Here is a 27060-nt window from a genome sequence, read left to right on the forward strand (position 1 = left end):
CCGTTTGCACCTCACCACCACTCAGACCAACTACCAACCCTTTGAGCCTGATCAATTGAGGTCCATTCAATTTTACAAACACCTGCAACCTGTCTGTCCAGGTCATATCTTTCCAATTTGGCCACAGGGATACTATGAAGATTGTGTTGAAAGCCTTAGTAATGTGATGGTATCAATCCCTTGCTCTCTCTTTGCTCAAGGAGCTAGCAGTCTCAAACAGAAAAGTTATTTGGTCAGTAGAAAAGCAATTTGCCCTTGGCAAATATATGACAGTTGATCCTCATCACGTCTTCCCCTCTGTGTGCTTGGAAATGGCGTCTATAAGGACTTGCTTCCTAGGGACTGAGGTGAAGCTGACTGCCCTGTGCTCCCACAGATACTTCCTTGATTTTTCTGACAATGGTTGCAGCATTTTTCTTTCCAATTATTAAGGAACACTCCCCCTGAACACAACCTTTCAAAAGATGATAGAAAGCAGTTTTGCAATAACATCAGCCAACTTCCTCAATATACTCAGAACATTTCCTGTCAGACCACATGGACTTGTATATGCTCAGTTTATTTAAGCAGTACATAACTAAGTTTTCCTCTGCCATGGACGGTTGATAGATCCAGACAGTCCAGATTTAAGAAGCAACAACATAAAATAGAAATAGGTGATTACAGAGGTGATGTCATTCTGAAAATGGATGCTCTGCTAATAAATTTCTAACATTATGATACAGTAGTATTTCCAAGCTACCAAATTGAAAACATGTGATCCAATTTTTAAATTGAAAAACCATTGAGGAACTGCTACAGTCAACTAGACAGCTGTGAAAAAATTTATCTTAGAACTCAGTAGCTGTTTTGGTGATCACATGCTTATGAGTGTAGCATGCACTAAAAGCGAGACAATAAAAAGCGAAGTACTTGGAAAGAGACAACTATAGAAGTCAATAACTCCAGAAAGAAAATATTCAAAAGGCTCTAAGTCCAACCACTGCTTCTGGCCCAGAGAAAGACATTAATTCAGAAGGATCCTATGACTTTCTTATAAATGTGCTTGACTAAATGATGATTCTTCACAAATCTTGACGGCTGAGGTATTGTAAGCCCTCATATGCTTTTATGAGTTCATAGAGACTTCTATGAGCCCTCATTATAAGACATTATGCTATAGATACAAACAGGTTTTCATAAATTTCCTCTGTACAGTTTGATATCTTATTATCAGGAGTCCAGGAGTATTCTCCTTATAAAAGGCTAATTCAAAAGGATTCTAAATCTAGTAAAAAAGCGGATGCCTTCTCAGCAGCACAATCTCAGTGCAGTGTCTTTTACATCAACTTCAGCGCAAATTATACATTCATAAACCGAACATGTTTGCAGAATTTACACTGTGGAAAATTAAAGAGATTTACTTCTTGACTAAGGACCTAGTCAATGCTATTACTTACAAGCAAAGAAATTCTGCATTACTATCTGTGTCTCCGTGCAAGGCATTTTCTTGTAAAAGGTCTTCAGGAAATGCGTGACTTAATTACTGAGCTACTGCTACTCAAAATTCACTAAGGTGGGAAACCTACATACCACTTAAACATAAATCCACATAGTAAGAGCACAGACTTACCCTCTAATACTGTAAGCTATACCCATTGCAAAACTTCCCAGCAAAACAATCAATCTCTATTTGTGTCCAAAAGCACGGGTGCCCCTCTGCTCAGCTGAACCTGGCAAGAAACTGCCCTAGCCTGAGTAATCTGTATATAAGGCAACTCAAGATGCCCAACACCCCTTCTGTGTGCTGAGGTGAGCCCTGCAGTGACCAAGCAGGCAGCACGAAGCAGTGCTGCAGTCACTGATTAACTCAGCCACGCTGTGCTGGTCGTGGGGTGACGTGTGCTGGGACACACGCAGCGCCTGGGAGGCCACGCAGGGAGAGAGAACATCTCCAGCAGGCACAAAAGGCAAGTGAGACAGAAGATTTAGTGCCTTTATAAAGACTATCAGCCTAAAAGTATTCTTTCTGTGTTAACAAAGTTTCCAGAGGCTTCCAAAAAAAAAAAAAAAAAGGTCAAAATACTACTGGGCCCAGAAAGTAGCTGGAGCCTACATATGGAAGAGCAGCTTTGCTAGGAGCTGTGAGTTATGGGACCAGGCTGAAATTGGAGCCATTTTCATAACTGATGACAGAAGCTATTTTAACAACAAACACTATGATCATGGAAAAAATGTAACTAAAAGCAAATCAGAGGAAGATTTAACTTACACTAAATATAGACATGCAGACCAATTTTTTCACAATCTCACTCCAAATTTGGACACTTTTTTTGATTTTTATTTTGGGTTTTTGTTGTTGTTGTTGTTGTTTTTTATTATGACAAAAAATTAAGATGCTGCACAAGCTACTGTGACTGGACTGGAGAAAGTGTTTTATTTATGCTGCTTTGAGGCCAACAAGATGAGTGTGTTATTATTGATATTTTCACACATGAATATAAATTGCATTCCAAGTGGTATTAGACTGAGTGAATTATCTCATATTTTGTCTAAAATACATGGCAAAGCTATCCCAAACAACCTACTTTTCACGTCACTCTCAAGATGCAACACTTATGTTTATATTCCACACAATACTGATTCAAGAATATCCTCAGAAGGTAGTAAGTGTTGTGTTTTGCTTTGGGAAAGCATCCAAGAGCTTGGAGAAAACACCTTCTTGTTCAAGAGGCCAAGACATGCCTGGCATTAATACAAAGAAATGTGTCTCACATTTAATTTCTGCTCCAAGTTCTACTTTATCAGTCATGCAATTCTGGGGTGTTAAAACAGGCATGAATAGCACTAAAAAGACTGAAACTTACAACCAGTCATTCACCATTACTTTTGATCAAGATCCAAACAGCAGCCCTGACATCAAAGATCTGGTATGTCAGCCAGCATGGCCAGGTGCTGCTACAGCAGCTCATTGCAGAAGTTACTTTTTTCTCATTGTAAAAACTCAAGTAGAAACCAGTTGTCAACACTTCACTTTATATCAGGTCTGCGCACCATTCAGAAAGTTTCTGCTCATAAAAGGACAACCAGGAAAGCTGTTTTCCAAGTCTGTGGTTAGAAGCTTGATAGATTTACCTGTTACACACAGCAATGATTAGAGATTATCTCAGGCAGCTCAGCAGCATTATTCATTATGCACTATCCCCAAAGCACTACCTGACTTTGTGTTGTATTACAGCATCACTCCAACTCATCACTCCCACTCCTTGAAGTATTTACTCAAACTTCAACCCAGAATTTTCTGAACCCATCCTTTTGCAATCCCTGAGGAGCCAAGGACTGGGATCCACAGATAGCAAGCAAACCAAAAGCTATCTAGCTATTCTCCCAAGGACCACATTCGAGCTGGATTAAACCTCTCCCTCTCCTCCAGGAATTGTTCCAAGACAGCAACTTCCACACTACTACAGATGATCAAAACACTCCTTTTCAAACCACAAAAAAATAGAAACACTTAAATCAACACACATTTACACATTTTAAATTAAAATTATTAAATAAAAATTATTTTGAAAAAATTTACTGCATCTGAAAGAGCATCTCTGAGATGGATCACAAGTTCAGATTCCTCCTTCCTGGCATCTAATTTACAAGAATCACCAATTTTGGTTCATCAACAGACCAGAGAATTGATCTAGTTGCCTTCTGCGAAAAAAAAGGATCACATATTTGATTCTTCACAGCCAGTGAAAATTCTTGGGTAATTTACGAGGAAAATCAAAGACTTCCACTTCTCTAGTTTGTTGGTTTGCTTTTTTCTAGAGTACTATTTATGCATTATTACACATCTACAGGAAAACATTTGTGTTCCTCAATTTTACTGCAAAAGGACTATTTTTAATAAGACAAAAGATAAATCAGAGAAATCCTCACACCTGTTTAGTTAGGAGTGTCTCCCTTTTCCCACATGATGCCCTTTGCTCATGTGAAACGCCTATTTTTTTTAGCTCTGACACCTCAGAAGATTCCATGCCCCTCCAGCTCTCCTTTCCCGCACTTCCTAGACTACAGCTGAAACCCTGATCATCTCCCAGTTCTTTTATCACATGTTAGCTGCACATATATCCCTTTTTCCATCTTCAAGTGGTATCTGAGCCCTTTTTCCTTCCCACTGAGAGCCATATTAGACCAACAATAAACACTGTTTTAAGTTGATGGCATGCAATGAAATGAGGGCACCCCTCAGCATCCCTGCTGCACTGCACAACTTGGACTATGTAGGTAATGTAAGATTTAGCTCTAGAAAGAACTTCACACTTAAAAAGTAACACACAGATATTTTTGTGCTAACAGGAGTGCAGCTTACCTTTCCCGAGGAACAGCGAACCAGTACTCTGGTTGCTTTATCTTTTTACTGTACTGTTGAGACATGGTCGTGCTCTGAGACACAAAGGACTTTCTCATGGGCTTGCCTACTTTAATGCACAGAAACATTGGAGGAGTCTTGCTCTTCTCTTCTTTTGAAGGAAGCATATCTGAACAAGACACAAGAGAAATAGTCTGCTTACAGGAAAGTAAAAATACTGCAGCTGATAAAACGCTGTGACAAAGATTAACAATCTTGTGTGAAGGAATACTCAGAGGCATCCTTCCACAGAATTACACCTGACTTCAACAGCACAACTGGTTTAGTAAAACCATGTTCATCCTAAACTGAGGCCATTTATTCCCATTTTGTCACAGCCTGTATCCCCCTCAGCCATACAGCTGTGTACAGAACAGCTCTGTAAATAAATAGGTAAGATGACGTGGCTGGGTGCTGCCTGCAACACAAAGCAGGCAAATAAAGGGGACATGTTAGGGTCCAGAAAACCCACTCAGGCTGAAGGGCAATCCTGCATGCACACATACACGTACACACACTAAAAGCTTAGTTTCCCAACTCTTGTCGGTCACACAGCCATACAAGCACCTTTTATCTGCACAAGACAAGGCCAAGTCTAAAAGCAGTTTAGGCTCCCTAAATTGCTAGTGTGACAAAAAAAATTTGCTTATTAAACTATAGCTTCAGTCACACTGAAGTTGCCTTCTTTCTTTTAGCAGTACATGTACAGCCAAATACCAACCCTTATGGGAAAAAAAAAAATCATTTTAAGAACAACTGTTCTTAAAATAGAGACTTCCAGTTTCTCATCCCCCACAACCTGATTTGACTCAAGGGTATGTCCACTGGTTCATTAAAATACCCAGAGAGGCACATCAATGCTCCAGGACAGACTACTGCTTAGAGGCACTGGGCTGCCATAAAAATGGCAGTATGTGTGCACATGCTCTGAACAGAGATTGCATTCTGGTATCTGCTTTCCTGGAACAGCCTGAATTATTTCTGATAATGCAATGACCAATCAGGAGAAAACTGATCACTCAGTAGGACTATACATGTATTCCTACCACTTCTTTAAGGGTTTCCATAGCATGAGAGACACCAGACACATGCAAATATGGTCAAGAATATTTTGGTGCCCCCTTTCACAGCAATGCTCTACCACCTTGAATACTATTAGAAAAAAAACTGACAGACTTCAATGAGGCAACAGTGGTTACCAATACCGAGTGACATTTCCTAGGCCATGAAGTGTCCCTGCCAATACTGAAACTGGATGACATTTCACTATCCTTCTTGAAGCCAGCAAGCAGAGGTAAAGATTACATAAGCAGCAATCACTGAATGTGAAAAGAGCACACAAGCTATTTATCAAACTAGAAGTTTAGAGAATTTGAAGATAGCAGGTAATATAAAATCAAAATACACAAGGAGTAAAAAAGAGACCAGGTATTACAGAAAGAAGAAATTTAGAGAAGGCTGTCAATTCAAAGGTTACCATCATAACGCTGTCCAAGTCTCAGAGGAAACAAGGATAACCAGAGACCTACCTTCAATTGGCACTTGTATTTTCTGCAGCAGCCACAGTCTGATTTCTGATTGATTGTCTAACTGTGTTTCTTGACAGGTCTTGTCTACAGCTGGTACTAATGAAGAGTCCACAGACTCTTTCAGATCCTTTTCCTCTGCTGCTGCTGAGCTGATTTCTAATGAAGGTGCTTTCCTTTCAACACAGCAGGAGTCAAGCTCCATACTTTTAACTGTATGGACTTCATTAGCTTGGGACTTTGAACAGCTAAGTGTAAGGTCTATGCCAATTGCTTTATTGTTTTCCCCTTTCTGGATTTCAGCCTTGTGTAAATCTTCAGATGACTGAGACCCATTTCCATCTTTATTGAGGTAAAATTCAATAAGTTTATCTTTCTCTAGCTCTTTCTTAGTGTCCAATTCAGTCTCCACCTTACCTGTTGGAGTACTGACACATTTGTTTACTTCTGGAATAACATCTTGCTTTTCACACAGCTCTAAGTCTAAGTCAGCTTTAGGTTCAACACTGTCCATTTTTTCCAAGGAATCAACTGTCAAGTGCTCCTGGACTTCTGTAGTAGGTTTGGTTACCTGCTGCTTAGTTCTCCCCAAGTCCCTGGGGTCAGCCAGCAAGCCTTCCATTACTGAGATTTTCCTGTCCAACCCTCTATCCATATGAGATGATGTCTTTTCCAGCTCAGTGAAGTCATCCTCTCCTTCTCCTAGAAAGGATTTTTCTTTGGTTTTGGTATCTGAAGCATTTTTTTCCCTGGAAGGGTCCTTGGTACTTGCATCTGCATCAAACTTTTCCAAATGTTCAGTGGTAGTGATGTTGTTGGGAAACTCCAGAGACTTTGATTTGATTGAGCCCATACTCTCTGATGACTGAAGAACTTCAAAATCAGCAGACTTTTCCTTATCTGAATGCTTTATCTGTTTGGCACCCAGAGCAACAGATGCATCCCCATTCTGCTGCCTCTTTTCCTTGCTAAGGGATTTGAATTTGCTGAAAGGATTGATATCTTTCTCAGAGGACAGGTCTTCCCATTCTCCTGGCCTGTACAGAGGACAAAGATCCTTTGGTATGTCACTGTCAGGGGAAATGATGGATGTACAGACGATGTTAAAAGCAAAATGGAAATGGAAAAAAAATGAAAATAAAAACTAAACATCAACTTAATGTAAACCATGAAACTCATAAAAAATAATTTTCTCCAAAATAAACATACAGTACTGGCAGTAAGTGACTTCGAAGACAATGGAGGAAAATGCTGAAAGTATAACATCAAAATAAGATAAGTAAACCACTTGGCAGAATATGCTACGTGGGCAAAGAAATGTAACACATGTAGTAAGAATGTGCAAGTCATCAGAAATTCCATAACAAAAAAACACAGGACATGTATTTAGCTGCTGGAATTTAATTCAAATCATATTAATATTGTAATTTCCCACATCTGACAATGAGTCAACATCTACAACCATCCATGCTTCCCTAGTCAGTACAAATGTATTTTTGAGAAAAAAAAATCAGAGATAAGCTGTATCCTGTTTGAACACGATTACTGCAGAACAGCAACAGGCAACACAGTTAGTAGCTTTCTTCTTCTATTTGTCTCCATTATTCAAACATACTGTTTGAATGCAGGCTTCCCCAAATATTTCTTTTTAAAGCAAAACAATCATAAAACATTTCAAAATGAAAAATTCTGAATAAACGTATCAGCATAAAATTTGAGCTCTTTGTTACTGCTAAAGGTCTGATGAGAATTAGGAAACAAGATCCTCATCACTCAAAAATTAATAAGAAGTTATTAAACACTCCAGAAATGAGTGTAGCAAGTATCTGGAGTTTTTCTTGAAATGCGAAATTCAATGAATTTCACTGTTCAAACAGGTATTGCCTGTAAGAACAAAATCCTGCTTAGAACAAATAGATAAGCAGTGTATGATCTGTGCATAAATGAAAGCAGCCCACCCCAGAAAGTTTATAATGTATTACAGATTATAACCATCAATGCATTTCTGGTTCTGAGATAGAAGTATTCCACAGTCTGGTGTTTCTGTAAGTCCTGAAGATGGCAGCTATGGTGGTGTTACCTTTAAAAGTGTCAAAATACTCCTCTGAGAACAGTCCTGGTAACACAATAATGGTCAAAATCTAAAACTTCCTCACATTCACTAAAAGAGCCCTACAGACAGGTCAGTGCAAGAGCCCTACCATGGCATATTACAAATACTTTTATTAATTACTGTTTCTACTCCTCTGGACTTGGGCTCCCACATTCATGACCCACTGGCGTTTAATGCCACTTCAGTGTTCTAAAGAGAAAGTTGTTCTGAAGAACAACACAAGTGAATCATTCCTTTGCTGGCACTTTACTCTGTTGCACTAAAACTCTTCCCCTCCATTCCCCCACTCCCCACCCCTTTTCCATGACCCTTACTGAAAATCTGCAAACGTAAGTTCAGGGAAGAACACTCCTTACGATGGCAATGCATCTTTAATCTTCATGTGAGAGATGTCATTGTAGAGAGCTATAGAGACAACCTCCTCCATGGGGCAGATGAGCCCATATTCTTCACAGCCATTCTCAATTACCAGAGGATCAGATTTATGTGGGTCAAACATGATATTGTTTGGAGTTACGATCATGACTCCTCCAACAACACCCTAAAACAGGAGAAGAAAGAGTCAGCACAACACATGTAGGAAGTTATCATTGGGTGTTGGATTTTAGGCTACTATCCTCAAAGGAAAAACCACTTTCTTGCCTCTTTATACTGTGTCATGCAGTGTTTGCCAGCAAAATACTTTGCTTTCCAATTGCATCAAGTCAGACATTATAAAGAGAGAAAAAAAAATTCTTAGAAGCATCCAAGTTCCTGGCTGATAAGGAAGAACATCTGAACTATTCAATTTTCAGTGCTGACTGCTACAAGCTAAAAATGTGATTGTTACTCTCAGACAAAACAGATTAGTGGATTTATTTTTTAAAAAACTACATAGCACTTTATTATTGATGCATCTACTTTCATTTGATCCATGAATTTACACGCAATCAGCACACCTGCATGCAGTTTTACTCATGGTAACATCCAGGTTACTATGCCAAGCTAACATCAGAGGTCCCTTGATCTACTTTCCCAAAGGTACATGCAAAAAACTTCTCCACACAGGGATCTGATATGAGACATGTTCTTCCCAACTTAGAAACAGCTCTTATGATTGGTCCAAGCATATTCTGCACATCTGCAGAGGACTCATTTAATTCTTCAAAATGTGCTCTAGAAATGGATTTGATAAAAGGCTGCTGCATCAGCCATTATTCAGCATCAATCCATGGCAACTGACCATTTTCCAAGGTTTAAAAAGAATATTTTCACTGTCTCACCTCTGCACCTTCTCCTCCAGATGAACTACAAAATTCACCAGACTAACTCAGAATCTGTACATAAATCATGACATCTGACAAATGAGAGACAGAGATCAACTGGAATGGTCTACGCTGCAGGTACTATTAATTATATGAGGTCATCTACAACACAAACCAAGGAAGGCTCATAAATACACAGGTAAAAGACCACAAGCTTGGTCTATGAGGCTTTTTTAAAAAGCAGTTAAGCTATCAAGCTGATGGCTTGGCACTGGCAAATGAGCACAGGAATGCCTGCTCCTTTATAAAGCAAAGTCTCTTTGTATTTCCCATTTGCTTCTCCTGTATGACTCAGTCCTCAAGCTTGGTTTGTGTTTGGGTGACAGAATGAAAACAAATACAGAGGCTTTTCCCAGAAGGCAGAATACAATACATCAGTAGGACGTACTTCCTACCCAGCCACTGCAGGAAGCCAGGCAACAATGGATTCAGCTACATGGGCAAAGAAGCCGTTTCATTTTTGATTGCTCTGACTGAAAATTACTTTTTTCATCCTGCAGCCATAAAATTGGCAATCTGTATCCTCTACACCTAACAAGCATCACAGAGCAAGTGACAGTACTGTCCTAATTTACATCAAGTAGTCCTCTATTACGTTCTACAAAATGCAGACATTAAAACTGCAGAGTTGTCAAATACAGTCTACATCCACTCAATGCAAAAAGAAGCCAGAAACTGTAAGTGTAAACACATCCATCTTACAAAAGTCAGGACTAAGGGAAAAAAAATGTCGCAACTACAATGTTTAGCATTCTAGTGTTATAAATTCCAGAGAACTTGAAAACCCGAACATGCAGACAGCTTGCTGAAGCCAGAGTCAACAAGGACAGATATGTCAAAGTAGGCAGTTCAGGAAGACAGTGTCTTGAAACCTTGAGGAAAGGGCTAAAATACTACCCAAGCTCTGTACTTCTAAAACACCTCCTGTAATTTAGTATTGCAGTCCTGGCCCATGTTACAAGAAACAGAAAGAAAAGACTATATAATGCAATATTTATCCTTTTATTAGGCTTGCACAACATTGATTAGCAAGTGCAGAAGCAACAAACATATTTGGAAACACTGCTCTGGAAACAGTTAAAATTTATCTTCACGTCATAAATGAAACACATTGGCATGTACTCATTTTATAAGGCTGTTGCTCAATTTGATGGAACTGGAAAACTAATCCTGACATGTCATAACTCTGAAGCACAGTTCTCTCTGTATATCTAGCAACACACAAGCAAAAGAACAAATTATTCAGCATATTATCACAATACCAACAAACACAATAGTAATAGATAAAGCCAACATATCTTTCACACTCTTTAAAAATATGAAGCACGTTTGATTCTCCCAGTATTCATCTCTCACTTATCAAAAGAGAATCTCAAACAATACCCAAAAATCAGATTCCACCTACCTTACCATCTGTGAAGTAACGGCAATTCATTTTTAAAAATTTGACAACCACAGGCTCATCCTCTTCTGAAGTAGAGGACAAGACTCTCTCCACTGGTTTGAAAGCCTTTCTTGCCAAATCAGCATCCTTAGAAAATAAAAAGTTCAGTGCAGAGCAACAGGACCAGAATCATATACTTCCAGATTTTTGAAAACTAAAAGGCCAGCTTCAAACAATTATTTTCCATTTGCATGAGGAAGAAAACCAATGGTCATGTATGTAGGTGTATATTTACACTTCCCACAGTATCCTCTATTGAAAAGGAAAAAAACCCATCCTTGTAACTTTACAAGAAACTCCATACAAATAACAGGCAAGAAATTAAAAAACACCAAGGCAGGTCAACTCACCGAAAATCAATTAAGCACTCTCATTAGGGAGAGGGCCTGCCCTGACACATCATCTACACTGAAGACCTCTACTCACAGAGCACTGGTGTGACTCCCCATGCAGATGGCATAGGCGTAAAGTTAAACAATTATTCACTCCAAGCTCCTCTCCACTTTTGATTAGTGATGTATCTGAAATGACTAATTACTTTAATCTCAGCAGACGTTAAAGGCAGCTAAACTGCCTAAAGGTGCTATCTAAAAATCATCATGGCCAGTCACCCTTCTAAAGAAAATGAAAGATCAGCTATGCCAAGGCCTTTCACAAAGATTAAATCCAGCAGTCTTGTCTGAAGACAAGTCTGTATAAGGGTACCACCACAAGTTAACTAGAAAGAACTGACTGCTCAGACTAAACTAACAGCCTCCCTGCTCAAGGATGCCAGTGCAGGATGAAGGCTCTGGACTACAGAGCAGCACAAAAATCTTCAGTAGGAAACACTAAATTTTTCATATTTAGCTTTCTATTCCTTAAAGATTATGCACTACATTATTTTTAGTAGTTTTAATGGACTTAGGGCCCAACTGAACTTGTATGGGTTTCCACACTCAGAATTCCTTTAATTTGGAGTATTTTTAAGACAATGGTAAATTTTGTAGTACAGCAAGCTAATTTAACACAAGACATTATAACAAGGCCTGTATACAGCCTTGATTCTCAGCTTCAAAATCAGAAAATATTTTGAGAGTTTAAGACCAGTGAACCATGTTTGACTTACAGGGAGTTTATCATATTCAGCATCTGATGATGAAGGAGAAACAGGAGCACCAGGACTAGAAGACAGCCTTCCAGCACTTGTATCTGGCACAAAGAGAATCTAAATACAAATAGGTATTTAAAAACATTGAGTCAAGAATTTTAAAAGTTTCTAATACAGCTATGTTGTATTAGAAAGACAACACAATACTGATCACTCATAGCTGCAATGTACACCTTAAAAACATTGAGAAAAATGAAACTTACTTCCTTATTCCAGCTTTTTTCTGCTGGGTATTCTTAGGCAAGTCACACCATCTCTCTGTGCCTCAGTTTCCCTATCTGCAAATCAAGACACTTCAACCTCCTCATGGCCATGAAGCGTTAATCTCCACACTTGCATTTCCAGTCTTGGAAATTTTAGGATTTAGGACTCTCCTAAAAAGTCTCTCTCCATTTATTTCTCATCTTACAGGAGACTGACTCATACCCAACATAATGGCACAAAGGCATTTCAGTTTCTGTCTGTCTCTAATTGTTTAATGCATTACATATTGCCTTTATCCAGACTTCCCAATAATCCAACTCCCTTGGAACAACTGAATTATCTTCTTGAGATTCAGAGTCATGTTTAAGTTTTAGTGACAGGACATGAATTACAAGTCAGATATGGCAATTACAAAGCTTTCCCATCACACCAATTCCAAGTAATAATCTACTGAGTTTCACTTTGAGGAAGGGCTTTAAATTACTGTCCATTATCCTTGTATCCATGTACCTGAAAGATATATGTAAGTAGTAAAAAAACTTCTAAATACATAGCAAATAATTATGTTTCAGGTATTTTAAAAAAACCCAGACAAATAAAAGATTTACCTGGCCTGGCACAATTGTCTGCGTGAAAAGCTTATTGAGCTCCACAAGCTTGTTTGGGGTGACGTTGAACTTTAATGCTATGCTGTTTATGGTGTCCTGATTTCCAGCCTGCAGAAAGAGTTGATGACTAAGATACCATATTGAACACAGCACCACACATGAACTAAACCCATTTAACAGACTGTTTGCAGGGATAGACTTGGTAGACATCTATTTAATAGCTTAGGTGATAAGCCAGTATCAAAAGAAAGCACAGAAATATTCTTTCACAATATAGTCGAGAAAATGTAGAGGTGTTACAGATGTCCCTCTCCTTTTCTCTTAAAACTTTAAAGCAGCACATCTGTATTTACAACTGGCCTGGCAAGGGGGGGAAGGTCATACACTGCAAAGTTCACTACACCTCCAGCAGCCACAGCATGTCAGGCATTTGTGCAGTTCCCAGCTGGGATACCACCTTCCACAGAAGCTCTGTATGGTCACGTGGACAGAGCAGAGCTAGCACATTGCTGCTCTGCTCCAGCTTAAAGAAACAGATCTCCTCAAGCACAGGTCAAACTTATCGTGCTTGATGACTTAAGCAACACTGCAGAATACGAATATTTTTTAGAATAACAAAACCACTTCTTGATTAGAGAGCCATAAGGCAAAAGTAAAAATGGAACTGGCAGCTGCAGGAGGCAGAAATCCTGTGTTGAACAGAGATTCAGGATGTGACCCTAGCTCCCCACATACAGCAGTATTAGAATGGTATCAATGGGGGCAATCCCTATGAAATAAATGCAAACTGAGAAAGAATTAGTGCTTACAGTTTTGTGCCGCTGCCCCCCCTCTCTACCCTCAACAACTCCACTTCCAAAAGGCAAGCATGAACACACCAGCACTTACTGTATATTCTATGGTACCATGCGGCTTCTGAGAAACCATCTTCTTCTCTTTCTTTTCATTGCTTTTGTTTTGATTGTCATCTAAAGAGAAAAAAAAAATTCAAGTAATTTGAATGTGCAAATTACTACAGCATGTGCAAATTGCAGCTGTGAAGAACAAGAGGACATATTAAAATGCCTATTAGGCCTTAAGATTGAATTGTAAGGGAAGAAAACTTCATCAAGTACATCAGGTTTAGTAATTGTTCCGGAAGTCTGCAGGAGTAATGTATATATGATACCATAGCAATACACGTGGTTTCTTCCGTGATTCCTACACAGCTCAGCTTCTGGATACAAGTACTTTGGACTGTCGGGTGAATATATGTATATCTACTGCCTTGGTACAACCACAACAAACACTGGTTAGTCACCACTTCACAAGTACCTTATATTTAAACACTACTTTAATCTCTGAAGGTAAATGTATGCCAAGGGTCCTGCAAAGCATGCATGTATAGTTGGGCAGAGAAAGCAGAAAGTTTGTGCAGAAGACTTTTTCTATCAGCTACAATACACAGAACTCACTGCAGCTGCAGAAAACTTGGACAACCCAAAAGGCACTCGTGACCTGTCAGCACCAGAGCTCTCTACCAGAGCAGGGTAGAGAATTCCAATTCTTACAACAGCAGTGGGTGAGCACAGCCAAGGCTCAGGAAGGATGGAGCTGCCCAGCCAGCCCCAGCCCCACCAGGCTCCCCTCCAAACCCAGAGCCCAGACCCACATACCTGGGGGGGGTGAGGGCAGCATGCAGCCCCAGCTCCAGGAGTGGGGATGGGGTGCCAGGAGGCAATTCATGGCTCTCCCCGCCTGACTGCCTCCAAGCCCTTAGAAAGGTCCCACTGCTTCCAGCAGGATGCTGCAGCCTGGATGAAGTGGGGAGAGGCAAGAAGACAAGGCAAGGCTGGGCCCAGCAAAACCAGCAGCCAGGAGCAGGAACACACACAGTCCAGGGAGGACTCCTCCTGGTCCAAGCCAGAGCTCTGGAAGATCAGGGAGGAAAGGACTAGAAATGGCAGCGCAGGGCTTCTGACTTGCATTCAGGCTTTGCTGCAACCTTTGCTATTTCCAGAGAGCAAGAGGCACATAGCAAAAGGAAGGGCGAGGACTCGCCTGCCACACTGTAATGTACACAAGAAACAAGGAGGGGCCAGCCCAGTGTGCTGCACCTGAGCCTTCTGATGGCTCATGTCCGCAGCAAAATGAGTCTTGTGGGGCTGCCTCAGTGTGCTGCTCCCTCAGTCAGAAGAGACTCACAAGAGCCCTGGATATACATCCAGATGTTACTGCTGGAAAAGTCACCCCCACCTGCCAGGGATGCAGTCATGAGAAGTGCATTGGTTAGGGACACCACAGATAGGGCAACAGAGGCAGAAAGCCTGTAGAAACCAAACACAGTTTAAGTACATGCACATAATGTACATGGTATGAAGGACAGCGGGAGGAAAGGGAAGGTCAGGATGATGCTGGCTTTTCCCTGACAGCATTTTGAAACACAGCATCACTCAGTGATCTCAGACACTTCATGTCTAGGACTGCACACCCACATTGAAACATTTTTAATTAGCTTCCTACTGTGTTTTTCTGACCATTTGTATATTCACCATTGTCACACCACCTTCTGCTGATCAAAGTGAAAGCGGTGTGTAGAGAAACAGGTAATGGCAGCATCAGCAGGGCACAGTATCAAACCATCAGAAACACAATGGCAACATGACAAACAAAAAATCTGACAAATACTGGATGTTTTCTTTATCCGTTACCTTAATAAAACTGCCAATATGGCACAACCCTGCCAGCTACTGACTTCGCACTGTTTTGTGCTACCAGGAGATACCACTTCAACTATAATTACAACTACATATCACACATGTAGGCAAAATACCTGAACTTTTTGTGACCTTTCCCTGGAGAAACACAAGAAAGGTAGACCTTTCAGCTAGACTTGGTGTAGCTTAAAGAAGTAGACAAGTTTTCAGATATTTTACCCTTATCTCTGAAACAGTACACAAGGTAGGAAATGGTTAAGAGCAATAATCTCACACTAACTAGACATGCACCAATAAGACCTTGGAGCAATGGGAATAAAAATAAAGTAGGCCAGAGATATGTAGAGACAAAAAAAATATTTTCCTCCTGCAAAATAGGAAAAAGTTTAAGTCTTCATGTAGATGGGAGAAACAATGATATGCAATAAAAGCAATTTCTCTGAAGAGCTTATAATACTTGCTATTAGCTGAACATTTTTTGTTCCAAGGTTTTGTGTTTAAAAGTGAAGAGTTGACCACAGTAGCAACCCCTATGCTACTGTGGCACAAAAAGACCACAAAATAGCAAAATAGACAACTTTCTCTCCTGCAGCTTCCTACCTGGGAGTAGGACGCCTTTGCCTCCCCCTGTCAAATATCAGTACTTCCCACATCCTCCTAATTGCATTGCCTGCTAAATTTGGAGATTAAGAAATACTATCCAGGAAAATGCTATAACCTGTGTAAGATTTTCATAACCTATATATACTGTATTCACAGGAGACATATAATATGCTTTGTTCTTGGTTGACAGAATTGTGAACTTGTTTGTTTAGTAGGGTCCTGAACACAAGCATGGTACAATAGAGAAGAGTGAACTAATTATGCACACATAGTTGAAAACCTCTAACTGCAAAACAAGAAAAAGAGAAGTTTGATAGACAAGCTCAGTTTAGAGGAAACAAAATACCATGGGTTTTTGTCAATAAATGTTAATAAATACTAAATAAGTTGAACAATTAGACAATTTTCTTTCACACCCATGTGAAAGAATATCTGTTGTCTAGTCTGTTTAGCTGCAGGCTAAAAGAAGCAATCACAGTCTGTGAATTTGTCTCCTGAAACCAAAATCTGACATTTTGTGTTTGGATACTTTTTTTCTTCTACTTCCTATGTGTCCATTTTTTTTTTTCTATCCCAGCAACAAAGGGTTGAGAACACCATCCATACATTATGCCTAATGACTAGACAGGTTTGGGCAATTCAAAACAACATCCTAATTATTTGAATAGCTATTATTTGAATTCATAACTAGTCTATGTTTTTAATTGTGCACATAAAGACTTAAAATCATGAATTAAAAATTCAGACCTTCAGAAGAAAAAATTACCATGAGCCCATTAAACCTGACAGGAACTGCTAAGCCCACATACCGCTCATGTGGCGAGGCCGAGATCACAAACAGGGCTCTACATGAACGATTTACAGCAGAGTGACTGGCAAGCCTGGCAAAGTAAACACACCACAATGTACTGTCTCTCCAGTTCCCCTTATCTCCCATTTCTCCTCCAGGAAGCCAAACGTTTTCTGACATGATCTGAAGGCAGGAAGCTCTTGTATAGCCACAAAGGCACCCACAGCACACACAGGCATGATGGAAGCCTCAGGAACCACGTTTCTTTCATTCAGAACTAGATGAAGAGCTCCACAGGCTTTAAACAACTGCCTTTGGCTACTTTTTGAACTTGAACATTTTGCTTAGTGGTGAAATGACTCACGGTTCTGCCTCCCAAATTTTCCTGCACTGCATGTACATTGGAGATGGGATTGCACATCCATGAGAAGTGACTAGGTGTTAATGCAAATTTGATCACACTGCATTTTTTGGCAAAAGGCAGAGTGGGTGGACTGAACCTCTCTGTGGTTTTGGGAAACTTGTAAATTGGGAATTACGTAAAAATAGTAAAATAATGAGTGAGAAGAAGAATGCCAGGTGAGAACAGGCAAGAAAATACAGGCTTACTGAAAACAGACAGGTCTAGAATGGGAATTTTTCTTCCTGTAATTATATATTTGTATCTCAGTTTCCTGGCAGACTCTTGACATTTCATTTAGCAGTGTTATAGGAAACCTTATAAAAAAGAGTTACCTAACAGTAATTTGGAAACCAACTACTGAAGGAGTATGATAAAGAGGTCAGTTTATCACCCAGAAGACCTTGACGCATGATAGGAGAATTACACCTCTGCAACTGTGTAAATAGCTCTGTAAGTAGATAGAGTAGGTCAAGGAGCATCAGGAGTCTCCTGGGCTGCCCACATGGAGCACAGGACATCACCACTGCAGGATGATGCCATCACCACCACTGCTGCCCAGCCCAGACGAGTGTGAGATGTGGCAGTGCTGGCAGTGACAGCTGAACCCACCGGGCAGGTCCCGAGCCACCCATCAGCCTCACGGCTGGCAGTGCTAGCAGGAATGCAGAAGCAAATAAGGGGACAAAGGACTGACTGCTTTCCACACCTGGCAAACAAACTCAGTAGCCTGAGAGGGTAGAGGCAATGGCACACTTGGTGCAAAAGTCCATTTTACTCATTAATTTCTGTCTTACCAAAGATTTAGGCCACATGTCAGTAGGGAAATCTTTCCCCTGATTAGCCCCAAAACCACAGATTTCCCAGAGACACACCATTCACTGAACTGTTCTGTTCTTTCAAGAGCTCCGCACCATTTCTATGCCAATGAACCCCACGTTAACATGTGCTCATAAAGCAGTGCTTCCCTTCTTGTACTTCATACTTTACTGAACATCCTAATTAATGCCATTTTAAGGGTGAACAAATAGTCACCTTCTGCATACCATTCATGATGTCACAGATTTCCAGTATCTTTTCTTTTTTTTCCAACTGACTAATACTGATACTGATACTTGCGACTCTCCTATTTATCTGATCACACAGGCTGCCCTTCTTGCTAGCTTTTCTTCTCCTACTACATCCTTTTTGAGTTGGAGGAAGTGAAACCAAACACAGATTTTAAGTTATGAAAAAAACAATAACACTTGCTGGTGACAGAAAAGAGGGTTTCCTTAAACATGTATAATACTAGTCATTTTTCCACATTACATACTAGTCATTTTTCCACACTGCTCAGTATGTCACTGCTGTTTCAGGACATTCCAGTCCCACATCGCTATTACAGATTTGTTAGAAGCAATAAAATTATATTACTACAGTCTAGCCAAGCACCAGGACAAAGGAGTGAAAACCTACAGGTAGCTTAAAAGAATCTGAAACAATACATTCAGGGAAGAACAGTTATTCCTCAGAATAACCTAATCAGGGTACTGATAAGAAATTAAACAAACAAGGCTTCCTGGGGTAGTTTCCTTATCAGTGAATGAGTCCTGATATCAATTATGGTGACAGAGATGGAGTCCAGTAAGTATCACTTAAGTGATTCTACACACAGAGATCTCAAGAATATGAAAGACCTGCTTGGGACAATAGAGGGGGAAGACAAATCAGTTTATCAGAACAATTTTTTCCATTCCTACTTTCTACCCTGACATTTTAGTAACTTTCAGCAATTCTGCTATGGGGAAAGTTGTGTATAGGATGATGTAATTGTGATTTAAAGCATCTTTTTGGCTTTTCTCATGACTCTCAAAGTGATGAGCTGAACAGCATTCACATTAAAATTACTAGTTTTAAATAAAAAGTCTTTCTTTCAGCTTCTGTCAAGTGTGTGTGAACCCCACCACCACAGGGGCCAGATTCCTGGTTTGGGACACCTTCTACGCACTCTGATGTTTCAGCTGCAGCAGCCTCTGGGAAAGACACCCCAGCCCCATTCCCTCTTTTAGCCAGCTGCAGCTGCAGCAGTTAGGGGGCGTATAAAAACGTTTTTTGGACATCTGATCAGACCTCTTTCCCTGAAGTAAACCATCAAGTTAGACAGAAACACTCCCTACTGAGATCTGGATAGTGTATTGCTACCATGTTAAAAGAGAAATAAAGAAATCACTAGACTTTCTCAGACACTCAGGCATCTGTTTTTCTTTTCTGCTTCCCACTTTCCCCAGAGTCTCCTGACAGACAAGCCCTCACCTTTACTTCTCCCTATTTTTACTCTACTGAATCCTATCAGTTGGCTTCCTCCTTTGCTACTGCTGAAGAAACTTGAAACAAAAGGACAGCTGTCATCCATCACAACCACACTTGTGCTCCTTCATTAGTGAGACTTCTCCTATCACAGGAACATCACAATTCCCTGATCAGTAAAAATCCAGACATATGATTCTGAAATATCTGCGCCTTTAACAACTTTTCTCTAGTTTCAATAAAAACTGATTGTCCACTAATTATTTTCAATAAAAACTGATTGTCCACTAATTATTTTCCAAGCAAGTATTTCAAAGGAATAAAGAGATCACCAGAAGGTAGTAACTCCCTCTGCCATTAGGCATTTTTAGGCACACTTCAATAAAAATTTGACTACTGATATTCATGCAATATTCACATACTGCAGCTTCTACACAAAAAACTGCAAATATTTAAGGAACTTAAATTTCCTCTTTACTTACTTCATGCCCAAGAAGTGGCTTTAGCTCCTTTGTGGTCTGACAGCATTACTTGTGAAACCTATTCAGGAACATGTCAGCATCTAAACTCATCTTTCACTAAAGTATCACCATGAAATTTCTGACTATCCAGTACATTAGGTATTCAAGGACAATTACAGAGTGAGGTAAATCAGCCTGTCAACAAATCAGGGCTGAGGGAAGGAATGCTCAGGCATCACAAGAGAAAATATGGACATTTTAGAAAACTGTTAAAACTACACATGCTCGTTTTCTTCATTTATTTTGCTGCTTGAACACACCACAGCTTGCCTGGGAAGGCTGTGCCATGTAAGTCAACCAGGACAATGTCTCCCACAATCAAGTACTGCACTATTCTGTCTACTGATTGGTGTTTATAAGGTCATAGGCTGAAAGGAGAGACAAAAATCACAGAGATTCTAAAGATACAGGACACATGCCCTGTTTTCATGTCTGGAGATGACATCAGCATCTGATGTGCTGCTGACTGTCATCACTTTATCACACAGATCCACAGAAGCCATAGAAAAGAGCAACTCGGTTTATACAAGCTACTACTGTTGGAGCCCAAGCGTGACCCAACAAGTTGCAACAGAGACATCGCAATAGAGTGAGAAGATATTAGGAAATGTCAGTAGAGAAAGTGGGGAGTGAAGGTGTTACACAATCAAAAAAATGTGGCTTAACTTTTTATTATTATTTAAATGCACATGAAGGAAGTGCTGTTTTTCAGAGCACTTATACTAACTTTCAACAGTGTTTTTCAAGCACAATATTGGAACTTGGTGAAGAAGAGAAATTAAAAGCCTGCCTTAAGGATACCAGGTCTGAGTTATGCATACACCCTAAAAATTACTACCTCATGCCTCTGCTTGGAGACCAAAAGATCTGCAACATGATTTCAAATGCATTATATTGTGCTTCTTACATACTTATGAATGGCTTATGAATATTCCTGTCTTAGAGAAGAATGTCTGAAACTAAGATGAGAATATTCTGCCTGTTCTCTGAGGGCAGAAATCCCAAGAGAGCTATGGTGAGTCACTGGGAATGGGAGAGAGCTGATACATAGGGGTGCTGCAGAGGACTGCTCCACAGGCTCTCAGGGTACAGATTTTGGAAGCCTGGCTAGGGGAGGAGGCAAAGGATCCAATCTGCCTGGTTGATAGCCCTCCCAGGAAACATGGAAGAGAAAGACCAGTGAGAGTCCAACTCTTTATCCCAGCACAACCTCTGAAGAGCTGTACGAGCCCTGCGGGAACTCAAGACTAACGTCACAGGGCACCAGTACTCAGCAAGCACAAGACTCAGCAGGCAGCTGGCACAATCTAGGAAAGCCAGACTACCCCAGGCATGATGAGCCAGTGGATCCTGGAAGTGATGAACTTACTAACCACAAAGATATATTTCCCTTCATTATCCCTGGCAGAAATATGACAAATCTTTTTATTAATTCTCCTAACACGCTTCCATTTCATCTCTTGCACAGGCACACCTGTCACAGTCTCACCATGAGCTAGGAGACCAATCACTCCATACCCTTCCTCTCTTCCTCTGGGACCACTTTTAAGAGATGTTAAGTGAATCTGAGCTTAAATATACATAAAGAACGTAAGTGCTCACTCTTTCTGAAAATTTAGGCCTTGGGAAAACAGGCAGCCCTTGGAAACACACCTGGGTCTTTCAGCAGTGAGGTCAGTTTTAGCTAACTAAACACAACCTGATCTGACCTTTCCAGAATAAATCACAAGATGTCACTGCCTTAAATCTTATTTTGAATTATTGCTATAGTGGAATGTAACTTTGTAAAATAGCAAATCCTGATATTTTTTCCCCCATGACAGAAACACCACTTTTTAATTTTCTGCCTCAATAATTTATGCCACTGTTAAAAAGGTATTCCTGATTTCTAATCTCCACTTGTTTCTCTCCATGTCCTGGTCTGCTGAGCCTGTCAAAGCTTTTTGCCATGATATTTCAATTACACAATTAACTTAGGATAATATTCTTGGGTTTTTTCTCACTCAAGAAGAGTTATAACCAAAGTAGTCTCTCACAACTCCCTCTAGCCTCCAACATTTTCCTTCTTCCCTGAGCTGTGCTAAACACAACTCACAGAAAAACAAGTCAGAGAACCCAAATTAAGAGTAGAAACATACCCTGTTCCAGCATCCTGGATCCTGGAGGTCCAGAGAAGGCTAATAAGGACAAAGCAAAGCCATTAAACAGCTGACATGTAAAGAATTCTGAAGATCTTCACTCTTGAAAGGAAACTATGGAAGAGGGATATTTTATAGAGAGAAAAGAACAAACAAAAACTCAACCAACCAGCTAGGAAATACCAAAGAAACGCGCAAGAAAAATCATAGGAGTCTTGGAGATGGTGAGTAGGGATTGACAATTCAGTTTCTTATACAAGAACCCATCGCCACCCAACAAAGCCAGCAGAAGCAAATTGCTCTTCAAGAAAAGAGCAGCAAACCTGTGCAATCTTCACTAAAAGATACTGCAGAAACATGCACAGGCCCAAGGAAAGGCAAGATAAGTATATGCCAGAGCACCCTAAATACATGAACTATGAGCAGCTCAGAAGAGGACAGCAGTGCCATAATCTTCTCCAGACATCCAGGTGTGGCTCTTGCGGGAGAGCATACGGTACACTAAATTGGCTCTGGTCTGAAATGGGCTTTCCTACTGCCCCTCTAGCACTTCTTCCCCCTGGAATCAGACATACCACAAGGCTTGGACACAGCGGTTCAGCAGCAGTCAGAGTGTCATACTGCCATTTTACTCACATAAAACTTTCAAGTACCTGTAGGATTTTTTTGCTTGTAAAATGATGCTTTCCAAGTTTATGGTCAGGTAAATAGGCACATCAAGTACCCCAAGTAATTTTTCATGGTTAACAAGCAATTCATCCTGGAAAGCTTTGTTCTACAACCTCCCTGTAATCTGGCTGTACTCAAATTACCACTCAATTAACGTAACTCAGCATTGGTAACTTGTGATGGGCACTTTCCCTCCCTCACCTATAAAGTGTTGAATCACACAGAAAGCTACTGACCCCTTCAGAGCTAAACACACTTGGTCATCCTACCAGAGGGACCTACCATCCAAACCTTAAACTTGAGACATTCTAGAATATAAACTCAAGGGCTCACAAAATACTAGTACATGACATCAGCAATGTGATGTTTACAAATGCAATTTGCCTTGATTGACTATTCAAAAATTAAATAAGGAACATAAAAATTTTGTATCAACATTTTTTAAAGGCTTACTAAAAAAAAAACCACATCAGTTACCACAAATTCATCAATAAACTGTCAGGACTCCTATGTGAAAAACAGTTCTGTCAATTAAAAAAAAATGTGTCTGTTAAGCTACTGTTCACCTCCATTTCTAACTGAGTAGAGAAAATCACACCACAATATATAGATAGATCAATCTTCCTTCTCTGGCCTTTCATCTTCCTTGGTGTTAGAAGTACCAGAAAATTACTGAAAATTCAACTGCTAGTGTCACATACTGAACTAAAATGATTTTTAGTTTCTTTTTTATTTTTAACACAGGTAAGACATCTCTTATTTTTTTACGTTCCTGGACAGTGTTCATGTTCTGTCCTTTACTTTCCCATTCAATTCCCTTGCTTCCTACTTGAAATATACATTAGATTACTGACTATCAGCAGGTGAGTTTACAAGCTTGTTTTATAGATCCATATGGCTTCATTTCCTTCTAACAGCTAACTTAAAAACAGCTCAGTCTTCTGTCTCAAGATTAGGTGGGATTAGCTCATTTGCTTTGAGTATGGTGCTAATAATGCCAAGGTTGTGTTGATGGGCAATACCTACCTATTACATACAAAACATCAAGTTTCATCTATTTGCATCTTTTACTTAGTTTAACAACAAACAAAAGATTATCCACCAAGATGAGAATTTGAAGTGTACACCATGTGTGGGGAGCTTGCCCACACAAATTTTCAGAACTTAAATGCTAACAACATTATTAATGGCACTTACTTCTCAGACTGAATTCTCCTGCCTATGGACATGGAATCCCTTCTCTGAGCAACTGTTTCTAGCAAACATATGTTAACAGCACAGCTTCAATATAACCTGGTGGCCTTAACATTGATCCTCTGGGATTCAAGACCATTTGTTCTCATTCCAAAACAAGTCACCTGAAAACAGCTGCCTTTCAGTCATTTGTCCACTTTATTATTTCCACATGGTTTCTATAACCAGTGCTAATAAACCAGCTTCCTGAAGCTTCCCAACCAGCCACCACCTAGTCAGTACCTTCATTTTACCCTCATATGCAAGTTATTCCAATCCCCTTAGTATTCTACACAGGCAATTATAACCAAATTGACATCTTCCTATGCTTCATTTTTATTTGAGATCTTCATTCTGAAAGAAACTTATTATTAGCATTTTCACCCCTCCTTATATCCACAGTCATTTTTGGGCTGAAGCAATAACACTAAGGCAAGGTCACAGAACCTGAGAAAATTTAGACCTTGTTCTAGCTCCTGTACTAAGCAACTTAACACAACACAGAGTAGCCCACTTTGTAAATCAGTTGGATTACTTAGAATAGAAAGTACTTTGCTACCTGAATAGGGCTGACCAAATCAAGCCCCCAGAGATTAGGGCTGATTACAGTTAGCTAGCTACAAATAAAAATTTATATGGATTTTCTCTTTTTTTTTTTCTTTTGCACTATTTTTCTTTTTTTATGAGTAGCACCTTAATTAGGTCCTCAGCTGCATCTTGCTGTTCTGTACCAGGTAATACAGAAGACAAAACCAGGACTCAGAAGCAGAAGGAAGTTTCCATTTTTAATTCAATATATATTGAAAAGTCCACTTCAGATTAAACCTACTTAGCAGATGACCGAACTATTATGTGATGTGTGTTCAGAAAATGTCCCACTATTTCATTACATTTAAATTCTCTATTAATTTTCACTGCATTGCAAGAAACTTTTATCTTTGAAACAAAGTACTTCTGGTATCACGGGAGCTGCCTCTGCTGTTTTTGTGCCAGTCAGGGCCAATCTTACCACATAATGAGTAATCAAAATTGTTATGCCCTCTCTGGTTTACTTACTAAAATTTGTTCTTGGTCATTTACCCAGAACAATCAGAGGCTTGGTAACTTCCAATGGTCATTTACCCAGGATATTCAGAGGAGCACACATGCTGCACTGCTCCTGCATCACTCCCTGCTCAAAGGATGGCAGGGAGGACAAGTCAAAAAAAAGGCATCTGCTTTCTGCCCCTAGGGTGATACTCTGGCACCTCCTGCTCAACATGTGATATACTCTCTCATTAAATGGACATATAATACTTTCCTTCTCGTGGTGTTTAGGGGTCCTGCTTGTTTTGATGTAAATCAGAGCTACACTAAGAGGGGCTTTTGTTACTCTCACCTCCCACTCCTGCAGAAATTGAACACCACACAGTGAATGGCTTTATGATTACAGAGCAGAATGATAAGCTAGTCAACTGGATTTTATGTTGTTGAGTTATTTACAAAAGTAACTCTGTGATATGGGACAAGCCAGCTAAACCAAACTTTTCTATTACAGATTCTTTAATGGAGCCCAATTCCTCACATATGTTGCATGCTTAGGTTTTCAAGCAAAATCAATGGAATCTAGGAATATTATGTATATCTGATAGAAACACACATTATATCATGCTGGAATAAATATATGGATGAAATTCAGTGTGTTTTTTGACCACTGTTACACTGCTTGCTTTCAGAAACTCACACTTTTACCTGCCTCAGTGTCTTCAGTGGTACAACACAAATGTTTTCATCCAGTTCAGCAACTCCTGACAGGAATTGGGATTTCCTAATATTTCAATAAAAACAGGCTTCCCAGAGACAGCATGTCAAAACCATAAAGCCAAGCTGCAAACAACAGGTCAGCTGGGTTATCCCAAGAAGAAGGGGAGAGCATCCTGGGCACCAAGTACAGCATTTAGAGCACCTACACAACCATTGTACTGTGCCAGAGAGACATACCCTCGGAAGTCTGAGAGCTGTTTACTGCAGCAACGACAGCAGAAAGAGTGAGACAAAGTTAAAAAGCAGATTATCACATAAGCCAAAAAATATAGAAAAAGTAGTGTTATTTCCATTGATCTTCAGGAAAACAAGAAGTATTAGCATCTCCATTGTTTCAAGGCAAGAGAACAAGGGCTGTGTCTGCAAGGCAGTGTCTTATAGGATGAGATTTGGAGACTGAATGTTGCAAACTGTTAAAGAACTACAGACCCACTGAAGAACAGTGCAAGTGCTAAGAGAAAAGGAAGCTATGAGGCTACACTGGAGAAAATTTCTGGCAGTAGGACCTATTCAGCACTTAGCAGTGCCTCAAGAAAAATGCTCATTCTTGTATACCATCAGGTTATCTGTAAGGGTGCCATCACAGTGCCAGCCGATATGATGTGCTGAACAGTCTTGGCTGGGAGAGGGATGCTGGAGGATCCCTTCCTAGAGGATGCCCCAGTCGCACCGCCGCCTCCTCCTCGGCTCGGCGGCGCCACCCGCCGGCTGCCGGCATTAACACAACGCCGCACCTGGATGCAGGAGAGGAGCTCCTCGCTGCACTGCTGCGCTTCCACCTTCCTCAAATAATCCAAGTCTTTTAACCACTATCTCTAATACAAAGATTGGCCTGGATAACCACCTCCAGTTCTGCACAGCCTTCAGAAGTTGTGTTAGTCTTTCCACCGGTTAAGAGGAATTTACTGAGTCAACAAAATCCTACTGACAGCATTGGTGCCTGTAAGAATCTAATAAAAAGCTATTAAAATCTATTAAAAAGCACAGCACTGAAAGTGGGAGTCAGGATGTCACTGCATTTGCAAATTCAAAAAGGCAAATACATTCACAAGCCTCTAATGAAGGGACATGGTGTGCAAGGAACGAGTTATAATGAGATGTTATGTTCCTTCCCCCATCTTTTAGAACAATAAATAAAGAAGGATTTCTTGTCCTGTAAAATATGAAAGGGAGATTATTCAGAAG

General features: G+C 40.1%; 1 protein-coding gene across 5 annotated transcripts in view; it reads right to left on the reverse strand.

The window, feature by feature from the left end:
* The window catches only part of NCOA7 (nuclear receptor coactivator 7), an 83843-nt gene that overhangs the window by 10353 nt on the left and 46430 nt on the right, over positions 1–27060 (reverse strand). For 4 of the 5 annotated variants that reach the window (XM_021547146.3, XM_021547145.3, XM_031504380.2 and 1 more), the window contains exons 4-10: positions 13622–13701; positions 12734–12841; positions 11880–11978; positions 10733–10858; positions 8380–8564; positions 5914–6947; positions 4346–4514 (exon numbers count right to left, since the gene is read on the reverse strand). In XM_021547146.3, the coding sequence (XP_021402821.2) occupies positions 4346–4514; positions 5914–6947; positions 8380–8564; positions 10733–10858; positions 11880–11978; positions 12734–12841; positions 13622–13701 (1801 nt within the window). The remainder of the gene's footprint in view (positions 1–4345; positions 4515–5913; positions 6948–8379; positions 8565–10732; positions 10859–11879; positions 11979–12733; positions 12842–13621; positions 13702–27060) is intronic. The other variant, XM_077782233.1, reaches the window with a different exon arrangement.

Source organism: Lonchura striata, chromosome 3 (genome assembly GCF_046129695.1).
Source record: "Lonchura striata isolate bLonStr1 chromosome 3, bLonStr1.mat, whole genome shotgun sequence".
Classification (NCBI taxonomy): domain Eukaryota; kingdom Metazoa; phylum Chordata; class Aves; order Passeriformes; family Estrildidae; genus Lonchura; species Lonchura striata.